This window comes from Chiloscyllium plagiosum, chromosome 31 (genome assembly GCF_004010195.1).
Source record: "Chiloscyllium plagiosum isolate BGI_BamShark_2017 chromosome 31, ASM401019v2, whole genome shotgun sequence".
Taxonomy (NCBI): Eukaryota; Metazoa; Chordata; class Chondrichthyes; order Orectolobiformes; family Hemiscylliidae; genus Chiloscyllium; species Chiloscyllium plagiosum.
Window position 1 is genome coordinate 10,598,432 of NC_057740.1, and position 20,500 is coordinate 10,618,931.

At 43.0% G+C, this 20,500-nt stretch overlaps 1 protein-coding gene across 2 annotated transcripts in view; it reads left to right on the forward strand.

The window, feature by feature from the left end:
- LOC122565207 (SH2 domain-containing adapter protein F-like) overlaps positions 1–20,500 on the forward strand; it is a 303,057-nt gene that overhangs the window by 157,982 nt on the left and 124,575 nt on the right. For both annotated transcript variants that reach the window (XM_043720948.1, XM_043720949.1), the window contains exon 4: positions 2,879–3,094. In XM_043720948.1, the coding sequence (XP_043576883.1) occupies positions 2,879–3,094 (216 nt within the window). The remainder of the gene's footprint in view (positions 1–2,878; positions 3,095–20,500) is intronic.

The following is a 20,500-nucleotide window of genomic DNA, read 5'->3' on the forward strand; positions in this document are numbered from 1 at the left end:
GAGGGATATGGGCCAGGTGCTGGCAGGTGGGACTAGATTGGGTTGGGATATCTGGTCAGCATGGACGGGTTGGACCGAAGGGTCTGTTTCCATGCTGTACATCTCTGTGACTCTATGACTCTATCTCCAAACTCCACTACTCCTGTTTCATTGAGTGTCACTTTATATCTGCACATTAAGCATGTGTATATTGTTGATTTGTGGGATGTGGATTTCACTGCCTGGGCCAGCATTTGTTGCTTATTCCTACCCCTTGAGAAGGTGCTGATGAGCTGTCTTCTTCAATTGTGGCAATCCTTTGAGTTTATTGGATGCACAGTGCTGTTAGGGAATGCGTTCCAGGATTTCGGCCCAGCAACTGTGAAAGAACAGTAATGTAATAACTAAGGATGGCAAATAGTTTGGTGACGAACTTTCAAACGGTCGTGTTTCCATGCATCTCCAGCCTTTGGCTTCTAGATGGTAGTGATTGTGGCTTTAGAACGTGTTGTCTCAGGAGCCTTTGTGAAGTTGCAGCACACCTTGTGGATGGTTTACACTGCTAATACTGTGTATCAGTGCTAGAAGGAGTGGGCTTTTGTGGATGTTGGCAGTCAAGTGGGCTACTTTGTCCTGGGTGGTGTCAACCTTCTTGAGCATTGACAGAGCTGCACCCATCCAGGCCTCTGGGGAGTACAGTACTGTTGGCTTGTGGAGTCAGGAAATGAGTTATTCACTGCAGGGTTCTTAGCCTGTACTTGTAACCACAGTACTTTTTTAGCTACTCCAGTTCAGTTTCAGGTCAGTGGTAATCTAAAGGATGTTTATGGTGGGCATTCAGTGATGGTAATGCCATTGAATGTCAAGAGGTAACGGTTAATTTTCCTCTTGTTGGAGATGGACATTGCCTGACACTTATCTGGTGCCTTTATTACTTTCCAATTTTCAATCCAAGCCTGGAGGTTGTCCAGGTCTTGTTTCATTTAGAAATGGACTGCTTCCCTATCTGAGGAGTTGGAACTGGCATGGAACTTTACATAACTGTCAGTGAACTTCCTGACTATTGATTATATGCTTAAGGGAAGGACATTAATGAAGCAGTTGAAGATGCTTGGGCCCAGGTCTCTAGCCAGAGAAACAAATGCTGAGATATCCTGGAGCTGAGATGACTCATAACCATAACCATTTTTCCATAAGCTGGGTATGACTCCAACCAATGGCAAGTTTTCTCGCTGATTCCTATTGCTCGGGCTCCTTGATGCCAAACTAGATCCAATGTGGTCTCGATGTCAAGAACAGTCACTCTCACCTCAGCTCTTTCTTCCAACATTAAACTAAGTTTGTAATGGGATCAGGAGCTGAGTGGTGGAACCCAAATTGTTCATTAGGGAGCAGGTCACTGTTAGCAGGTGCCAAGGTTGGAGCAGCTTGGCTAAGGGCACAGCAGGTTCTGGACTTCAGTACTATTGCAGACATATTGTGAAGGCCCATGGCCTTTGAAATATCCAGTGCCTTCAGCTGTACCTTGATGGTTTGAATAGAACTGGCTTAAACTGACATCTATTTGATCATGGGTGACATAAGAAAAATCTCTTTTTACACAGAGATTTGTTAAGGTATGGGATGCACTGCTTGGAAATGTGGTGAAGGCATTGAGATATTCAAGAGGATTTTGTTTTGGATAGCAAGGTGGGCAGCGATATGGGGAAAATAAACAAAAGATTGGCATGAGGTAATAGAGCTGGTGCAGACACTATGGAGCACATGGCCTCCCTTCTGCAAGGTAATGATTCTGTAAGAGTTTGTTTATCATGGCATATTTCCCAAATCGTTCCTGTGGGAAAAATGGTCAGGAAGTCCCATAACAATGGCGTAAGTCCTCAAGGGGAAGTGCAAGATTTGAAGATTTTTTTTAAAAATTATTTAATTTAATTTACTAATCAACCTGTTCAGGAATGTTATTGCACACCTCTGGGGAAGGTGGGACTTGAACATGGGCCTCAGTCTAGGGGTAGAGTCTATCTCTGCATCACAAGACAACCCTTTAAGGTTTGAAATTTACTCTTGGCAACTTAATCAAACTCGGCTGAGGTAAATATTCTAATATAATTTTATTGCCCTGAGCTAGAGAAAGAGGTGTCTACCTACCTACTCAATTCCCCAACCGCATTCCATGTTCTGGTGTTGCAATGTGGCTTGGAATTAATATGTGTGCATGTATTGCCCAAGGCCAGGACCATACACTGCTCATTTAAACTCTCAAAAGCTTCCAGCTGTGAGTCTGTACTTCTAAGATTGGGTTATATCTTTGTGAACTAGTTTGGATATAAATCTGGAACTGGTGGTTGCACTGAGTTCAGTTGAGATAGTGCGTTGAGGTATTTATTTCACTCCTGGGATGTGGACATCGCTGGCTGGGCCAATATTTATTGCCTGTTCCTAGTTGCTCCTTGAGCAGATGGTGGTGAGCTGCCTTATTGAACAGTGATAGTGCATGTGCATTGTAGGTTGACCCACAATGCCATTAGGGAAGGAGTTCCAGGTCTGTGACCCAATGACACTGAAGGAATATTTCCAAATCAGGGTGGTGTATGTTGGGGAACTTGAATGTGGTAGTGTCCTGATGTATCTAATGCAATAGTCAATCTAGACAGTAGCGTCACATAATTCAGAATATTAGAGAGCATTGACTCAAATGTATGTGAAGCTGATAGATAATAAAGGCAACAACTTGCATTGCAGTAGCACCAGTAAGTTAGCAAATGTCTCAAGGCATTTTACAGCAGTGTTACCAAACAAGGCATTGCACAATGCCTTAAATTCCATTCTAAGTCCAGTGTATAACTGACCTGCATAAGTGCCCCCAGCTAACCACCTTCTTCTTTTTGAATCCAACCAGAGTTCCAGAGAAAAGGAGACAAGAAACGTGGAAAAGGTCTCCAGCTCTATGACACACCCTATGAGCCCCAGGAAAATGACGCCGAGTCAGACACGGAGAACGCAGCCGGTCAGAAGATTCGGGAGAGCCGGCTTCCTCAAGATGATGAACGACCTGCCGATGAGTACGATCAGCCCTGGGAGTGGAAAAAGGACCACATCTCGAAAGCTTTTGCAGGTACCGTTTTACAGTCTGATGCGCACGTACTCACACTCTGCAGGTCACAGCAATTGATTCGATTGCTCCTTAACCTTTTCTCTTTGAGTTCTCCGTGACCTGAGAGACTGCTAAGTTCCACAGCCTGATACATTGACTTCCCGAGTGTAGCCTGCAAAGTTAAGGTGAAATGAGATGCTCTTCATCTGTTTTCAAGAGGCGGATGAGTGTTTGTCCCTGAGGAGTCATGAGTCGTGATGAAGTGCTTGACCTGATTCAGTTTGATCACTGGAAGCCTGCACACACTGTTCTAGTTCTTGCTGATTGTGGCAATTTTATCTTTACGCCACTGATTTGCATTCCTTTATACCATTGATGAGATGAGGAAAGAAAGCATTGTCACATTGAAACTAAAACTCCAGCCTGCTCCTCTCCCGATTCTCTCCTCTTCTCTTGCCAGGCTCTGCTAGGATTTGACTTCACAGGTGTCTTTAGTCGCTCAGTGTTTTGCTGAAGTGGCCATTTTCCATTTGGAAGTCTCGACAGTAAGTGTTCACACATTCTCAGCACAGCCCGATTTCACCCTTGTCTGACTTCCATGTATGTATCTTCCAGCAAGGGTCACTGAACAGCAATAGGAAGCACTGGCTTTCTTGTCTCTTTGTTTCCCTGAAGTACTGAAGCCAAACCACCGGTTCTTAAGTTACGTCAATACACTACAGACTGAGACTTCCTGCTTTACTAGAGCTCAATGACACAACATTTCCAAACTCAGCCATCAGGCAGCCTTTAACTTCTGTTGCTGTTGATCATAGAATCATAGCATCCTTACAGTGCAGAAGCAGACCATTCAGCCCGTTGAGTTCATAGAGACCCTCTGAAGATCAGCCCATCCATCCTACCTCAAAACCTTGCATTTCCCATGGCCAGTACTCCTAGTCTACACATCCCTGGGCACTATGGGCAATTTAGCATGACCACTCTACCTGACCTGCATGCCTTTGGACTGTGGGTGGAAATCGGAGGAAACCCAAGGAAAGAGTGACCGTTTGTTTCAGTGAAGTTCCAACTTGGCTCGATTGCATTTTCTTCGGTTGAAGATTCCAGGCTGGAACTTCACTTCAGGGTATGAGGACAGGCGCCACAGAGCAGTGGGTGCTGCGATGTCAAGGGGTGGCTTTTATCAGATATTAACACTGAAGTGCAGTCTCCATATCCAGCTGCAAATTGAACAGCGTTGAGAGGGTTGGTACCTCGGAAGAACGAGACCTGAGGGCTTTCCTAAAATAAGCCGTCCAAAATGTAAGCAAAGTGGCCTACAAGTTAAATAGTTAACACTGATGGAAAGATTCTGTGCTGAGCACATACCTCAGGGACATTTCTTGTTCAAAGATTTGGGATTGGGGAGGTGGAAGTGTTCACTGTTTCTGTAATAACAAGTGGGGGAAGAGGCATGGAAACACCGATGAGTTTAACTGGCTGGAACAGGCATCTCAATCGAAGATATATTCTGGGTAGCTCTCTCTGGAGATAAATTGCTTCTTCAAGCAGCTGTGGCCTTTTTTCACATCCTTAATGTATTAACCCTTCAGGCGTTCCAGGGCTGCAGACTTTTCTCATTGTCAGCCGCAATTCAGGGAACTGACAGGAGAATGCAGGCCTTTTGAATTTGCCATTCATTTGAAAGGGCCAGTAACATAAAAGCAGTGCACAGTCCCCAGCATATGTATGTAATTTTCCATGTCATACAGAGATTAGGACCCATTTTCATTACTATGAAAGGGAATGGGACAAATTGAAAGACAGTCAGAGCTGGCAGTTTGGACTGAATGACTTACTCCTTTGCTGTGTCATTCTATGAAAATGTCAACAGCGTTAAAGTGATGGTCAGTACTGTTGGCTAACTGGTAATATTTCTTTGATGCTCATGTTGCAGCAATCACTAATATTACAGAAATAAATCTACAGAAACAGCAGCAAAGAGCTTTTCATGGATTATTAACATGAAGCTACTAAAATAGACAAAACTAACTTTATGTAAAATTAAACAATAGTTTACATAATGCTATCCTTTCTCTGGTTCAGAGTGGTTTCTTACCATTTCCCTGTCCTAATGTTCCTTTGTGTATTAACATGTTTTTAGATGTCTTTATACTCGTCTTTATTTTTCTCTCTTTCTACTCCCAGTAATTAATTTCAGATGCAGTTGCAGCTTTTTTTTTGTGTCAAAGCGAGGAACTGATATTTTAGTTGGCCAGAGTACAATTGCATTCCAGATAATGGAGAGCTCATAATCTGATACCATTATGTCGCTCAGTTCAACTGTGCCCTACCAGACTGGCTCCTGTAGGCTACGGCACGCCCCATGCAGCCTGACAGAGACGAGTGACTGAATCTGACTGTGGTACCTGTAGAGTTAACGATGGAGGTGTTGACTCAGTCTGTTGATGTTCCCTCTAGAACTATTACCAAGCAACAGCGCCAACCAATGCTTTGTGCTAATCTAGTTCATCCCAGTCTGGAATCTGCATCCCAGGACTGGGAACTGGGATGCAGTGGGCCAAAATTCTTTGATCAACCTCCTCTTAGGTCCCTCCCGGGGAAAAAAGGCTGAGTTTTAAACGAGCCAAGGAAAATGTTGAACTTTGCTGCGAGAACTCTTTTGGCCGAATAGCTGACTAGCAGAGTGCATTTGTGAAAACTGACTGCTTGGGTCAAGTATTGAAGAACTGACATCACCCAAAGGACATCAGCCTTACAATCAGGAGGCTTGGGTTGCTGTTATTTTCCTAACACTTGATACTATAATGCATTAAAGCAAAACTTCTTTTCTTTAAAGAGTAAGAGTTATAGGTCTGTATCAGATCTCTCGGGAATTATTAAATGAGCTCTTTCATCCACAGTAATGGAAATCGATGTCAGGTTTAATTTATTTATGAATCTGACCCAGCTGTGACCTGGGATTTTGGATAGAACCATCTTATTATTTTAATACTTCATGGAGATTAAAACAGCATTATTCTAAAAGCTTAAGAGTTATACAGGATCTGAACATGCTTAGTATAACAGATTAATTGAACTCACTTTCATGTCAATTGCCACAGCTTGTTCCTTCCTCCCGTGTCATACAGCTTGGGATGTTTCCTATGAGCTGCTTTCAACTCGGCGTCATTGTATTAAAGCGGTGACAGGGTTAATAACCTGTCAGATTCCATCTCCCTATTGCAGAATCAGTAGAGTTCCTGTGGGTCACACAAGGGCATGAGAACAATAGGGAACAAGGTGGAGCCTGTTTGACCTATCGAAGCTCTTTCCAGTGTCTAAACTCTCCCCACATCACTGACCACTCAGAGATTGCTCTCCATCAACCCAACACTCTCACCAAAGCTCATCAATTCCCTCATCACAGCTTTCAGCTATGTTTTAGAGTCATGGAATTGTATTGCATTGAAAAAGACTCTTTGGTCTAACTCACCCATGCCAATCAGATATCCTAAATCAATCTCGCCCCATTTGCCAGCACTTGGCCCATATCCCTCTTAACCCTTCCTATTCATATACCCATCCAGATGCTTTTTAAATGCTGTAATTGTACTAGCCTCCACCACTTCTTCTGGCAGCTTATTCCATAAACACACCACCTTCTATGAGAAAAAGTTATCCTTTAGGTCCCTTTTAAATCTTTCCCCTCTCACCTAAAACCTACTCTCTCTGGTTTTAGATTCTCTCACCTGGGGAAAAGACCTTGGTTATTCACCCTATCCATGCCACTCATGATTTTACAAACCTCTACACGGTTACCCCTCAGCCTCCAGTGCTCCAGGGAAAATAGCCCCAGCCTATTCAGCTTCTCCCCATAGCCCAATCCCTCCAACCGAGACAGGAATAAAATATCTGCAGGCCTAATCCTGCTACCTCAGCAGAACATTAACAGCAATGGCAAAGAAACAGCAGAAAATATGTCAATTGTAATGGACAGCCATTAACACAATGTGGAGAGAGATTAGGACAACCTAGTGGAAGTGGTCCACCACCCTTACGGCTTTTGCTAAATATTATTGATCCTTCAATTATGTAGTTTTCACAGATCTAAATTTAGGTTTGACATAATTGCACATTCCATTTTTTGATGTACAGTTCCTTTTGATTATTGTAAGTGAACACAATAGACATTTTGTGTTCAATTAAACCACATCTCTTGACACGGTCTGAGGAAGAATTTTAGCCAAGACACCAGATGAGCTTCCTACTCATCTTTATATGTTACCACAGTCCCCTTACGTCCACTTGAAGAGACCATCAGAATTTTAGTTTGATAAAGTATCTGGAGCGCAGTAAACCCCCACAAGAATGCATTTATCTCTTCAACAATAAACTGCGGTATTGGCCTGGACTATGTGCTGAGCTGTTGGGAGTGGGACTTGTTCAAATCTCCAGTTTCAGGCTTGAAGGCAGAAAGACTGCCAACTCCTTTGAATATAACGAAGGTTCTCATTTTACAGAGTTCTTAGTGCAGAAAGCCATCTCGACAATATATCTTAGAATCACAAAATGGTTACAGCACAGATGATGGCCATTCAGTTTGTCAAACCCATGCCAGCTCACTGCAAGAATACTTCTGCTTGGCCAAGTGCCCTGCCTTTCACCTAATGTTCCATTTTGTTTTTTCCTTACTGCAGCTCATTATTCAAATTCCTTTTGAAAGCCACAATTGAATCTACTTCCAGTATCCTCTCAGGCCATAATTCAGATCCTGATTACTTGCTGCATATAGGAAAAATTCTCATTCTGTCATGGATTCTTTGCCAATCACATTTAATTAGTATCGTCTGATTCTTAATCCTTCCACCAATGAGATAGTTTTTTTTTACTGTCAACTCTGTCAGTGCCCGTTATAATTTTGAACACCTCGGTTATATTTCCTTTCGATCGTCTTTGGTCTAAGGAGAGTAATCCCAGATTTTCCAAACTATTGATATAGCTGAAGTACTTAATTCCTGGAATAATTTTCATGGCTCTGTTCTACACCCACACGCAATCCTCCATATTCTTCCTTTGATTTGATTTGATTTGTTTTATTATTGTCACATGTTCTGATGTACAGTGATAAGTTTTGTTTTGCATACAGCACAGGCAGATCTAGCCATACAAAGTGAGTTAGGGTATTAGAACGAATAATATAATGTTACAGCTGCAGAGAAGGTACACAGAGAGCAAGATCAGCATTAAATTTAAAATTTGAGAGGTCCATTCAGAAGTCTAATAATAAAGAAGGACTTTTTCACACAGAGGGTGATGCATGTATGGAATGAACTGCCAGAGGAAGCTGGTACAATTGCTGGTAGAATTTAAAGGGCATCTAGATGGGTATATAAATAAGAAAGGTTTAGAGGGATATGGGCCAAATGTTGGCAAATGGGACTAGATTTATTTAGGATGTCTGGTCAGCATGGACGAATTGGACTGAACAGTCTGTTTCTGTGTTGTATATCTCTATGACTCTATTACAGCGGGGAAGAAGCTGTTCCTGAATCTAGTTGTATGTGTATGCAAACTTTTATATCTTCTGCCTGATGGAGGAGTGTAGAAGAGAGTAAACCGGGATGGGAGGGGGCTTTGATTGTATTGGTTGCTTTTCTGAGGCAACGGAAAGTATAGATGGAATCAATGGATGGAAGGTTGGTTTTCGTAATGGACTGGACTGTGTTCACAATTCTCTGTAGTTTCTTGCGGTCCTAAAGTGTGGTACCAAGAATTGAACACCGTACCCCAGTTGAGACTGAACCAATTTGTTGGAAAGGTTCACCTTAACTTTGTTGGTTTTGTACTCCTTGCCTCTCCTTATAAATCCCACTCACAAATCCTACTCACCACTTTGTCAATCTGTTCCGCTAGTTGTAATGACTTTTGTTTGTATATTTAAGTGGCAGCTTTATTGCATATAAACATCCAAAGGTGCTTCATACAATCATAGTTAAATATCTTTAAAATAAATTTCAGAGTGGAGAGGAAACAATAAGGAAGGGGTAAAATAAGAAACATTGGGGTGAAGCCAAAAATATTAACAACCAAGGAATTTTTGCAGCCTTTTTGATATTGGGGTAAAGTGGGTGAGTAATTTAAAGAGAACTTCCAGAGTGAAGAGGTGTGAGAATTAAAAGGTAAACCTCCACTGTCTGTGCTTTATTTCCAGGGTGTAACTCCTGCTAATATGAATTAGGGTTACAAAACAGATGACAAAGTCAGAAATTGTTGGATAAGCTCAGCAGGTCTGGCAGCATCTGTGGAGAGAAGTAAGAGTTAATGTTTCAGGTCGAGTGACCCTTCCTCAGAACTGAAGTCACACAACACCAGGTTATCATCCGAACAGGTTTATTTAAAATCACAAGCTTTCAGAGTGCTGCTCCTTCATCAAATGAAGTGACTTCCCCTGACAAAAGAGCTGCGCTCCAAAAGCTTGTGATTTCAAATGAACCTGTTGGACTATAACCTGGTGTTGTGTGACTTCTGACTTTGTCCACCCCAGTTTTGTCGATCAGCACATCCATATCATTCCCCAGAACAGTTTCTGATTTACAGCGTTCGCAGTTCTTTCGGTTTTTGTAAAACAGTTGATACTCACTCCATTGTCAAAGTGTCATGATCAAAAATGCTTCTGCACTTTTTCAAGGCTTTAGTGTTCTTGCTGACAGCATAGAGAATGGCTGGCAGGTTTGGGAGGGGTTGGTGTCACTGGAGTATCAGTCTGATGGGTCGCTCAACAATAACAGATGAATCATTGATTGCTTTCTGAGGAATCGGCAACTCACAGCCTCCTGCGGAAGACTGAAGGGCTACAGAAGGAAAGGGGAGGAAAAAGAATTAAACACAACCAGAAGGGAGCTTTTATTCTTTCAATCCTCACTGTGTTCAAATCAAGACTCGTTGCATTATCTCCCTATTCCTAATTAACTTGTTCCCAAAACTTCAAAATGGTGACATTCTTCAGTTCATTCGGTCATCCCTTCCTCTGCCGGGCTGTTAAAAATCGCTTGCTGACTGCTTCCTCATTGCATCTTCAACTGTTTTTAACCTTGGCTGTGTCCTACACTCAGAGTATTCTCAAGGCACCATGTCTAGGTTGTTAACCTTTGTTGTGGGATAATGCCACCCAACAATCGTGTGTTTCTTCTGTAGTAGTTTATAAAATGAATGATGACAGTAAATCTGTGTGTCCTGAATAATTCTTCTCCCACCTCCTTCACGACAACAGGAACAGACAAGGCAATAAATTATAACATTACCCATCCTGCCAAGATAATGCTAAGTTCTCTTTGCAATTCTTTGAGAGTTCACAAGCTAACCAGTCATCTTCATGTTGGGCACAAACAATGAATGCCATATGGCTGTTTAACCACTGGAGACATCACACTATAATATTCCTCATCAATGTCAAATCAATACTTCCCCAAAGACCAATCTTTCACTTAAAATGCCACTGGACCATCCAGGTGTAGCACTGAACTTGCCATTTAGCGGCTGTTTCTCTGTCGCTATATCTCCTTATCCTGATCATCTTTGAACTTTGAGTTGCGCTCAGTATGATGTTTTTCTTGCACTCAGAAGCTATGATTAATTTAGATGGGCTGAATAGCCTTCCTAATCTATATCTACTCCAACATGGACATTAATCACAAGCAGGAATTCCTTTTTTTCACTCACTACTGTTATGCAAGACATTAACCTTGCACAATGGGCTATTTCAGTTGAAGATGAGCAAAGCTAACAAACAGCAGATCAGTGACAGATTGTGGGATCTTTCTAGGCTATCTTATTTCGTTGCATATACACCCTGAAACATCAAGGATCCGTGCAATGTATATGATAGAAAAGATGTTTCTGCTTTTTATTCTCTGCAGTAATTCATTATTGTCTTACTCAGTGAACACACAATCCATCTGTCAGCTGGCCAGTTTATAATCTAACAACAAAACTTGCCTGAAGGGTTAATATCTAAATGCACTATCTGCTCTGTTATTAAGCGCCAGAGGCCAGTAAAATCACCAATTGAGTTCCTAATCAGCATTCAATTGTTTGCTTTTGGTTCAGGTTGATTTTTAAGCTGTACAATTGAGCTCAGACCACTTGGGGTGGGGGGGGTGGGGGGGGAGAGGTATAAAGAGAAAGATATTAATGTTTACCCCTGCATGTGTAAATATCCAAGTGATATAAAGATTGAACTGAGCAGTGATGCCCATGTGGTTGAATAGGCTATGAACACATGACCCGGAGTATGGACACTGGCTGAGGCACGAGGCGTGTGAAGGGTGCCTCAGGAATCCTACCCCATCACAGCAGGGGATGAAATAAAACAAAGGATCAAATTGACTTTTCACCAATAGTGCTTTTAACATCAGTGTCATCAGATAGTGGGGAATGAGGCACGAGAGAGGGTCTGAAATGAGAGGGTAAGTGCAGCACAGATTGATGACCATTCAGTGCTGGACTCCCTGCAATGAGATCATCTCCTCATTAATCATTACTGAGAGGATGAGGTGCAGGGGAATTGAATTGTTCTGGTTTGTTGCAAATTACCGTGACTTGAAATGGGGGAAACGGAACAAAGGCAGGCGTAACGCTGAAGGTTTTCCACAGAGAAGGGAGACGTTCCTATCAGCTGATGTGTTCATTACAGTAACAACAGATAGTGGATAAGAACAGAATGGAAGGTTACCTCAGCCTGAGCTTTGCCACACAACTGACACTATCTGAACAATGGAATTATAACAGTCCAAACTATGAGAGTACAGCTAGCCAGCAAGATAAATGGGCTTTTTTCCCCAGCTGATGGTTCTCAGATAACCTACTTCTCTCTCAACCCATTGCTCATGTTAGTTTTTATATTCGATCCACACGCTACCATTTTATGTATTTTTGCTTTCCTTGAATTCAAAGTTGTCTCAATGTCCATATGTTACTTTATACTGCTGTCTTTGTTCATTTATTTTCCCAGAAATCTGTATTCCCTTTTGCAGACATTACAAGTTTCCGCTCTTGAGTTGTTCCCAGCCGGAACCGGGATTGAACCCTGAGCAGTTGGCACCAATATGATACACACCAGCTGCTCAGCCAGCCATGCCAACCAGACCCCCAAGGTGTCTGAGTTGCTGTAGCAACCTACAATTTTACATACATGTTGTAGCCCCAAGGCATGAATAATGATGGCAAACGCTACAAGTTCTTTCCACCACATGACTGATTGACATATATTGGAAGGATTTGCATGTTGATACTCAATCTGTTTGACCACATCTTTTTTCATTAAGTGGGAGTTGAACCCAGAGCTTCTGGCTCAGAGGAAGGGACACTACCCTCTATCCTCAAAGGCAGTTTAGCCCTGGGCAGTATCTTTGTCAAGTCTAATTATTCCATTACATTCTCTGCCTGCCATAGTCACTGGACAGCAATCGATTTAATCTTTAACTCCCTGTCCTGGACCAGCTATGTTGATGTGACACTCAGAAGGCACAACAACTTCTCATTTTCCTCAAGAGGCTAAGGAAATTCATCATGTCCAGAAGGACCCTTACCAATTTTTATAGATGCACCATAGAAAGCATTGTATCTGGATGCATCATGGCTTGGGATGGCAACTGCTCAGCCCAGGGCTGTTAGAAACTACAGAAAATTGAGAACACAGCCCAGACCTTCACAGAAGCCAACCTTCCATCCATCGACTCCGTCTCTACTTCTCACTGCCTCGGAAAGGCAGCCAACATCATCTAAGATTCCTCCCACCCTAGTTATAACCTCTTCCAACCTCTTCTGCAGGCAGATGATACAAAAGCTTAAACACACGTATCAACAAGTTCGAGAACAGCTTCTTCCCCACTGTTATTAGACTTCTGAAAGGACCTCTCAAAGTTCAAATCTAATGTTGAACTTGCTTTTAGTGCACCTTCTTTGCAGCCATAACATTGCATTCCTCGCTCTGTTCAGTCACCCTATGATCTTTGTATGTTGTGATCTGCCTGTACTGCACACAAACCAAACTTTTCACTGTACCTAGATGCATATGATAATAAACCAAATCAAAATCAATGCCTCCACTCCAGCCTGCATACCCTAGATATTTCTTTCAATCACTCTGAAGAAGTGGGCATCAGTGGCTGGCCAGCAGTTATTGCCCGTCCTTAGCTGCCCTTGAACTGAGTGGCTTGCCAGACCATTTCAGAGGGCAGCTGAGAGTCAATCACATTGCTGTGGGTCTGGGTCTGGGGTCACATTATCGGCCAGACCCATTGAGGATGGCAGATTTCCTTCCCTAAGGGAGGTCAGTGAGCCAGATGGGTTTTATTTTCTGACAATCAGCAATGGTTTCATGAGTTATCAATAGATTCTTAATTCCAGATATTTTCTGATCAACATGTTCAGAGATTTTTCTACATTTTGAAGCAGTGTCAATTCCTAATAGACAGCAAGCAACACCCCACCAGCCATTAAATGAATTACCAGTTGAATGTTTTTTGGAAATTTTAATTGGGGGTGGAATAGAACAAGTGGAACTTGAACCTAGGCCTCTTGTTTCAGAGGTAAGGACACTACCACTGTACCACAAGAGCCCTCTAGCCTACATATAGGCTTGGAAAAGTAGACTCCAAGGCAAGAGTGTAAATGATATGTGGAGCTTGTTCAAGGAGCAACTATTGAGTGTCCTTGATAATTATGTACCTGTCAGGCAGGGAAGAAAGGGTCGTGCGAGGGAGCCGTGGTTTAATAAGGAATTGGAATCCCTTGTTAAATGGAAGAGGGCGGCCTATCTCAAGATGAGACGTGAAGGTTCAATTGGGGCGATTGAGAGTTATAGGGTAGCCAGGAAGGACCTGAAGAGAGAGCTAAGAGCAGCAAGGAGGGGACATGAAAGGTCCTTAGTCGGTAGGATTAGGGAAAACCCTAAGGCTTTCTATAGGTATGTTAGGAATAAAAGAATGACTAGGGTAGGAATAGGTCCAGTCAAGGATAGTAGGGGGAAGTTGCGTGTGGAGGCAGAAGAGATTGCGGAGACACTGAATGAATACTTTTCTTCAGTATTCACACAGGAACAGGGCATTGTTGTCGATGAGAATACTGAGGCACAAATAAGTAGAATGGATGGCTTTGAGGTATGTAGAGAAGAGGTGTTGGAAATCCTGGAAAAGGTGAAAATAGATAAGTCCCCTGGGCCTGATGGCATTTATCCTAGGATTCTCTGGGAAGCAAGGGAGGAGATTGCAGAGCCATTGGCCTTGATTTTTATGTCCTCTTTGTCTACAGGAGTAGTCCCAGAAGACTGGAGGATAGCAAATGTGGTTCCCTTGTTCAAAAAGGGGAGTAGGGATAGCCCTAGTAACTATAGGCCGGTGAGTCTCACTTCCGTTGTGGGCAAAGTCTTAGAGAGAATTGTAAGGGATAGGATTTATGCACATCTGGATAGGAATAATGTGATCAAAGATAGTCAGCATGGTTTTGTGAAGGGCAAGTCGTGCCTCACAAACCTTATTGAATTCTTTGAAAAGGTGACGAAGGAGGTTGATGAGGGGAAAGCGGTAGATGTGGTATATATGGATTTTAGTAAGGCATTTGATAAGGTTCCCCATGGTAGACTACTGCAAAAAATACGGAGGTATGGCATTGAGGGTGAGTTGGAGGTTTGGATTAGGAATTGGCGGGATGGAAGAAGACAGAGGGTAGTAGTTGATGGCAAAGTTTCTTCATGGAGTGCCGTCACTAGCGGTGTTCCGCAAGGATCTGTTTTGGGACCATTGCTGTTTGTCATTTTTATAAATGACCTGGAAGAGGAGTTAGAAGGTTGGGTGAGCAAGTTTGCGGATGACACAAAAGTCGGAGGAGTTGTTGACAGTGAGGAAGGATGTGGCAGGTTACAGCAAGATATAGAGAAGCTGCAGAGCTGGGCAGAAAGGTGGCAAATGGAATTCAATGTAGCTAAGTGTGAGGTGATTCACTTTGGGAAGAATAACAAAAAGATGGGGTACTGGGCTAATGGTCGGATACTTGGTAGTGTGGATGAGCAGAGGGATCTTGGTGTCCATGTACACAGATCTCTGAAAGTTGCCACCCAGGTAAATAGTGCGGTGAGGAAGGCATATGGCGTACTGGCTTTTATTGGTAGAGGAATTGAGTTCCGGAGCCCTGAGGTCATGTTGCAGTTGTATAAGACTCTGGTGCGGCTGCATCTGGAGTATTGTGTGCAGTTTTTGTCGCCATACTATAGGAAGGATGTGGAGGCACTGGAACGGGTGCAGAGGAGGTTTACCAGGATGTTGCCTGGTATGGAAGGAAGATCGTATGAGGAAAGACTGAGACACTTGGGGCTGTTTTCATTAGAGAAAAGAAGGTTTAGGGGTGACTTGATTGAGGTGTACAAGATGATTAGGGGGTTAGATAGGGTTGACAGTGTGAACCTTTTCCCGCGTATGGAGTCGGGTATTACAAGGGGGCATAGCTTTAAATTAAGCGGGGGTTGATATAGGACTGAAGTTAGGGGTAGGTTCTTCACTCAGCGAGTCGTAAGTTCATGGAATGCCCTGCCAGTAGCAGTGGTGGACTCTCCCTCTTTATGGGCATTTAAGCGGGCATTGGATAGGTATATGGAGGATAGTGGGTTAGTATAGGTTAGGTGGGCTTGGATCGGCGCAACATCGAGGGCCAAAGGGCCTGTACTGCGCTGTATTCTTCTATGTTCTATGTTCTATATACTATGCTCTGCTTTCTAATCTGAAGGAGAGGCTAACTTTCCCAAATATTTCAGCTACCCAACAGCTGATTTGGATCAATCTCAAGGATTGTTCTGGAATTTTCAGGAATGATGGGTTAGACCCCATAGAGAGTCTGCCAATAGAAAAATAATAGGATATTAAAAGTTTCTGGATTAAAAGTTATATCTGTACATTTTGATTATTATTTATATAAATGTCAGACAATAAGGAAAGGCAAAAGGAGGTTTAAACAACAGTCAGTAAACATCCAATTAAGTAAAGGGGAACCTTTGCATCCCAATTTTTAAAATTAATTTCAATGAATCCCTACATTGTGGAAATAGGCTATTTGGCCCATTGAATCCAAACAGACCCTCAAGAGCATTCCACCCAGACCGACCCTATTCCTATAACTCTGCATTTCCCATGGTCAATCCACCTAACCTGCACATCTTTTGGACTGAGAGGAGACCGGCACCCCCAGAGGAAACCCTCACAGACACAGGGAAATTGTGCAAACTTTACACAGTCACTCATGCGAGGCTGGAATTGAACCAGGGTCCCTCCCACCAGGAAGCAGCAGTGCCAACCACTGAGCCACCCTTCCACTCCGAACTTGGTTTAAATATGTGTGTTTATTTATGACGAGACCTTTATGATTGGGTTTGAAATGAGTGGCTTACTTGATCATTTCAGAATGCAGTTGAAAGCCACCCAAATTGTTGTGTTATCTGGAATCATCTATAGGATAGACCAGGCAAAGGTGGTACATTTTGTTCTGTGAAGGTTATTTACGAACCAGATGACTTTTCAGCGAACAGTGATGCCTCCATGGTCACCATTACTGTCACTAGCCATCAATTTCAGATTTACTCATTGAGTTTAAATTCTGCCAGCTGTCAAACAGCTGGCTGGCACTTGGTTTCAGGCACAAACATGATGGGCAGCAGACTGTGAAACTTTACCCCTCCCAACCAAGTTCACTACATAGAGATAGGAGGAGGGTAAGTTTACTCTGATTGTCTCATGGTTCCTGCTCCTCCACGCAATTCCAACAGAAACCCCACTTCCTCCGCTAAGTTAGATTTCCACCAGGTTATGATGAGGGAGAGTGAGACACTGCAGTAAGTTTCACCACTGATGATGCAGGCAGCTGTTTCAACAGGCATCTCTACATTCTGACCAATTGTTTGCATCGTGAACAGTGTCTGTATGGTTCAGTTGATAGCAGTCCCCGTTCTGAGTGAGGCATTGAGTAAAATGGCCTGTGGGCAAAATGTACTGAGGGAATGCTGCTTAAATGGAAGTGTCCATCTTTTTCACACAATATCTATGTCCCATGATCTTACTGCAGTCTATAAAGAGTAGGAAAGCATTTTCTGAATGTCTTGAGCAATATTCCACCCCCAATTAAAACTACCAAAAACTGATTAACTGGCTATTCTTCTGATAGCTATTTGTGGGGTGTTGCTTGTTTGTCTCATAGGAATTGAGTCAGAAGATACACAACACCAGGTTATAATCCAACAGGTTTATTTGAAATAACACAAGCTTTCTGTTCCAATTTTGTCCACCCCAGTCTAACACCAGCACCTCCACCTAATAGGGATTGACACTGTGTTTTGTAATACCTATGCCTGGATTGTATGTGTTCTTGAGACCTTTCAAGTTGATGAGGTGCCACATATGCATAAAGTTCTGACTTAATTTTATATGCACTCTTTTTGTTATCTGATGGCTTTTGAAGTACCTGACATGCATGGAAACCAACCTCTGAATAACAGGGCTGCCCTTTGTGGAAGCTCTAGAGGTATAGACTTGTGGAAGAGGGAGTTTATAAACTATCCAACCATTGCAAAGTAGGCTTTTCCTCCTGGGCTTGTTACAGAATCATTGCCTGGGGATGAAATGCATTAGATTTCAGTGCTATTTAAAGAAAGTCCTTCTGAAAGCACGCAATCAGTAAGCTTCACACAGCCAGGAAGGAGAGATCCCATCCAGAGTGGGAGACAGCTTGAATGTGTAAATAGTTCAGGAAATGTAGAGGCAGTGTGGGAAATCAGTGCAGAGGGGTACGAGGTGCTGCTTGCTTGCTTTTTTTGACCCATAGTTTGTAAGGTCTTTTTACAGGATAAATTGAAACCCAGGATTAGGGGCCAGCACAAGTGACATCACAGGTAAACCATAAGTTCATTGGTGATAGCTACTAATTTGACTATCTATTATAGGTTACTTACAGATTGAAGGGAAATCAGGGAAATATTTACATGATACAAACTAAAAGACTTAATATGAATTTTTTAAAAATCAAATTAAGAACTAAGTAATTAAAATAGAGATGTTGGGCCAGGCGATGTGTTGTACCTGCACGATATGGGAGCTGGTGGACCCAGTAGTGACCATATCTGGAGCAAGTATTGGTTGCTTGAGGAATTCTGGCTCAGAGTTGATGAACTGGAGTCTGAGCTTTGAACACTGCAACACATCAGGGAGGGGGAGAGTTATTTGGATGCTGTGTTTCCGGAGGCAGTCACACCCCTTAGCTTAACTGCCTTAAATTCGGTCAGTGGTCAGGGACAGGGACAGGAAGGTGTGACTGTGAGTGAGGCAGGTAGAGGAATCCAGGAGCCTCAGCCCTTGAGTTTGTCTAACAGGTTTGAGATTCTTGCTTCCTGTGTTGATGATAGTGGGGGCTGTGGGGACAATAAGCAGCCGACCATAGGACCACGGTACACGGAGCCATTCAAGAGGGTGTTGAAAAGAGAAATGTTGTAATCTGGGATAGTATAGTCAGGGAATAGGCACTGCTCTCTGTAGCTAGGATCGAGAGTTCTGAAGGGTGTGTTGCCTGCCTGGTGCCCAGGTTCAGGATGTCTTGTCTGGGCTGCAGAGTAACGTGGAGTAAGAGAGGAAAGATCAAGTTGTCATGGTCCATGTAGGTACCAAAGATATAGATAGAAAAAGAAAAGAGGTTCCGCTGAGAGAATATGAACAGCTCGGGACTGAAAAGCAAACCGAAAGGTAACAAGCTCCAAATTACTACCTGAGCCATGAGCAAACTGGCACAGGGTCAACACGTTAAAAGAGGTAAACACGTGGTTCAAAGACTGGTGTATGACAAATAGGTTCACATTCAAGGCATCAGTATTGGGAAAAGTGGGAGCTGTTCTGATGGCACAGGCTCCACCTGAATCATACTGGGACCAGAGACCTTGCAAATTGCATAACGAGGATTGTGGAATGGTTATGAAGCTGAATAGTGTGTATTGAGTGGGGAGGGTTCAGTTGCATGGGCAACTATGAAAAATGTTAAAGGGGTGCAGGCTTAGCTGAGGATGTTAAAGTTTCCAGAACAAATAATAGGACAGTAAATTCTATTATATTATCATCACTGTCCCCTTGGGTTTCCTTCACCTTCGGCTTCCTAATCAAGTCTGCCTCGTTACACTTCGCTAAACCCAGAATTGCTTGTTCCCGAGGGTGATTTACCACAAGCTGCTCCAAAAATAATCTTGTTGACATTCCACAAATTCCCTTCCTTGGGATCCGCGACCAACTTGGTTTTCCCAGTCTACCTGCATAGTAATCTAAATTAAGTCATGAGCAAGAAGTGATTACTGAATTGGAAAGCGTTGAATGTGTGTGGGTAGAGTTAGACATAGGACATAGCAGTTGAGGAACTGCAATAGGATAGTCTTGAAAGGGTCAGGAATCTAACTTCAGCCAGTGCAGATAAAGGGGGACAGTCAATGCAGGACTGAGGGTGTTGTACTGAAATGCACACAGTATACGAAGCAAGGTAAATGAGCTTGTGGTAAATTGAAATTGTCAGGAAGGATGTTGTGGGTATGATAGAGATGTGTCTGCAAGGGGATCAGGACTGAGTCCCTATTGAAAGGATAGACAGGTGGACAGAGCTTGCCTTGTTAGTAAATTAAATTAAGTCATGAGTAAGACGTGATTATTGAGTTGGAAAGCGTTGAATGTGTGTGGGTAGAGTTAGATGTAGGACATAACAGTTGAGCAACCGCAAAGGATAAAACTCCCTGATGCAAGTTGGGTACAGGCTTCCTCAGGATATGGGGAAGAAAATAAATTAGGAGATAGAAAAGGCATGTGAGAAAGGCATTGTCACAGATATGGGGGACTTCAATATGCAGGTAGACTGGGAAAAGCTGGTTGGTGGCGGATCCCAAGGAAGGGAATTTGTGGAATGTCAACAAGATTTGTTTGGAGCAGCTTGTGGTAAATCACCCTTGGGAACAGGCAATTCTGGGTTTAGTGAAGTGTAACGAGGCAAACTTGATTAGGAAGCTGAAGGTGAAGGAACCCCAAGGGGGCAGTGGTGATAATATAATAGAATTTACCCTGCAGTTCGAAAGGGAGAAGCTGGAATTTGATGTAATGGTATTGCAATTAGATTAGATTCCCTACAGTGTGGAAACAGGCCCTTCGGCCCAACACGTCCACACCGACCCTCCGAAGACCAACCCACCCAGACCCACTCCCTGACCCTACATTTATCCCTGACTAATGCACCTAACACTATGGGCGATTTACCTAACCTGCACATCTTTGGATTGTGGGAGGAAACCGGAGCACCCAGAAGAAACTCATGCAGACACGGCGAAGACCAACCCACCCAGACCCACTCCCTGACCTTACATTTATCCCTGACTAATGCACCTAACAC